The 2,083-nt window shown below is 39.0% G+C and overlaps 1 protein-coding gene across 1 annotated transcript in view; it reads right to left on the minus strand.

The window, feature by feature from the left end:
* Window positions 1-2,002, minus strand: part of LOC107586633 (frizzled-3-like) — a 34,473-nt gene extending 32,471 nt beyond the window's left edge. Inside the window, exons 1-2 of the mRNA XM_016274086.1 lie at window positions 1,760-2,002; window positions 8-398 (exon numbers count right to left, since the gene is read on the minus strand). Coding sequence (XP_016129572.1) covers window positions 8-316 — 309 coding nt within the window. The 5' untranslated portion in view covers window positions 317-398; window positions 1,760-2,002. The remainder of the gene's footprint in view (window positions 1-7; window positions 399-1,759) is intronic.
* Between the last annotated feature and the right edge of the window lie 81 nt (window positions 2,003-2,083).

Genomic DNA, 2,083 nt, shown 5'->3' on the forward strand with positions numbered 1-2,083 from the left:
AATCCATGTGGATGCCCAGGCTGCCCGTGAACAGGGACAGAACACCGAAGAGCCACATCCTTCTCAAAGCTAAATCCACAGTGTGCCCCATGCTTGAATGGCAGAACACAGCGGGACAGGACTGAGAGGCCAAACGCGAGCACAAGGGTTTATTCTCAACGCCGAAACCACAGTGTGTAAGGTATACCGCTACGAGCGACCGCTTCCATCTCCTTCCTGTTCGGTCCTCATGGATACCTGATGTTGACCGGCGTCTCGGGTCAGTGCACGCTTTGATCGGACCCTTCGACAGTCTTATGCATCCTCTCACATTCATGCAAGACTACAGAATCTGCCTTTGATCAGGGTGGTCTTCAATGGATCGGCTTTAGGATGTGGCTACGACTGATACTGGATACCTGTAACGACACATATTAAAAGACAAGTTTAAAACAAGGGTATTTGTAAAATACAGACACCACCAGACACATCCGAAGCCAGTGTGCAATACACAAATGAGCTAATTTGACTGGTTAACTTCATTAGTTTTGTGTCTGGCAAAGCCTAGCTTGTAAACAGTTACTGTAGCAGCAGGAAAGAGCATTTAAACAGCTGTTATAACAGCCGTAAACTAAAACCAACAATCCATTATCTAGGTGAACCTCACAAAACCTGTCAAGAACATGCAGGGACATATTTTAGCCCCAACATCAACAGAAAAAAAAAACACGATATTTTATTTTGAACAGAAAAAATCTAGCCTATTTTAAATCCCTTCAAATTGTATTTATTGTGAGAATTGCATTAGTGCAAAAAATATATATAATGCATTAGTGCATATCACATGTAAAGTATTAAATAATAATACAATTCTAAAAAAAAACTAATTATGGTAGTATCTGTTTTACTTAATTTTATTAAAAATCATTGCGTCCAGACTTTCATTTCTGTATTCTTGTAATGAGAACACGATTTTCTTGTGTTAAAGTATTGTAAATTCTGGGGAGAAATGTGCTTAATTGTCATGAAAATAATGTTTAAGAAGTGTAATGTAAAAACAAATCTCACTGTAAATACTTCATTTTTATTATGCAAAATTGAATACTGAGCTGAAATATGACCTTTCTTCACAAATTAACCAACACTGGATTCATATGCATCAAATCAAATTAAATATATTTGATGCATTTCTGTTTTAAATGTGCAAATGAATCCAATGTTGATTAATACACACACACACATACAGTGAGATAAACTATTAATTAGTAATTATAATATGGGCAGTGAGTAAATAATATGATACATTTTCTCACACATCACCTCACTCAATCCCGATTGTGTTCAATCTGAATTAACAGAAGCCAGTGTAAACATATCCCATCCCCCTTACAACAGGTTTGTGCGAGACTACAAGCACACAACCTGCTCCAACTAGCTAGTAACCAGATATTTCAAATCTGAATAAAGTCTTCAGGAATTGTCTAATACGAAAACACAGTAACAGACATGATTATATATTCATTTCATTATAGGGTGTAGCACACCTACGCGCACCTTGCATTGCATTACACATATCAAATATTCAGAATATTCGGATATTACATGCAGGACTGCAATGTCAGCAATGCAACACATATGATGGGGCTCCACATGTCTGAACATTATTCAACATGCAATTCCAGACCATATGTATGGTTATATGAAATAAAGGATAAAAGCACATTTATGTGGGTTAAAACTTGTGAACGGTGCGTGCAATATTATGCATGTGAAACTTTACCTTTCCGTGGCAGAGCTCCTCTGGTTTTCTCTATATGACACAATACCGCGTCTCTCTGTGTAGATTTACGCAGCAGGTTTGCTTTATGCACCTACAATCCTGTAACACACTGAAGAGCGCGCTGCAGTTTCTCTCCGACAGCCACACATCAACACACTCGCTCCGGCTGCTTATTTACATTGAGACGCTGATGGATACAACAATCGTAAACTACCAGAAACGAGCACATGAAGAGCGTCACGGACGGCTGGTGGCTTTGCATATTCACAGCGAAACTCCCGATTCGCCCCACCTTCAGCGGTTTCCTACGAGACATACACCTGT

The sequence above is a fragment of the Sinocyclocheilus grahami genome, unplaced genomic scaffold (genome assembly GCF_001515645.1).
Source record: "Sinocyclocheilus grahami isolate Dianchi unplaced genomic scaffold, SAMN03320097.WGS_v1.1 scaffold84.1, whole genome shotgun sequence".
Taxonomy (NCBI): Eukaryota; Metazoa; Chordata; class Actinopteri; order Cypriniformes; family Cyprinidae; genus Sinocyclocheilus; species Sinocyclocheilus grahami.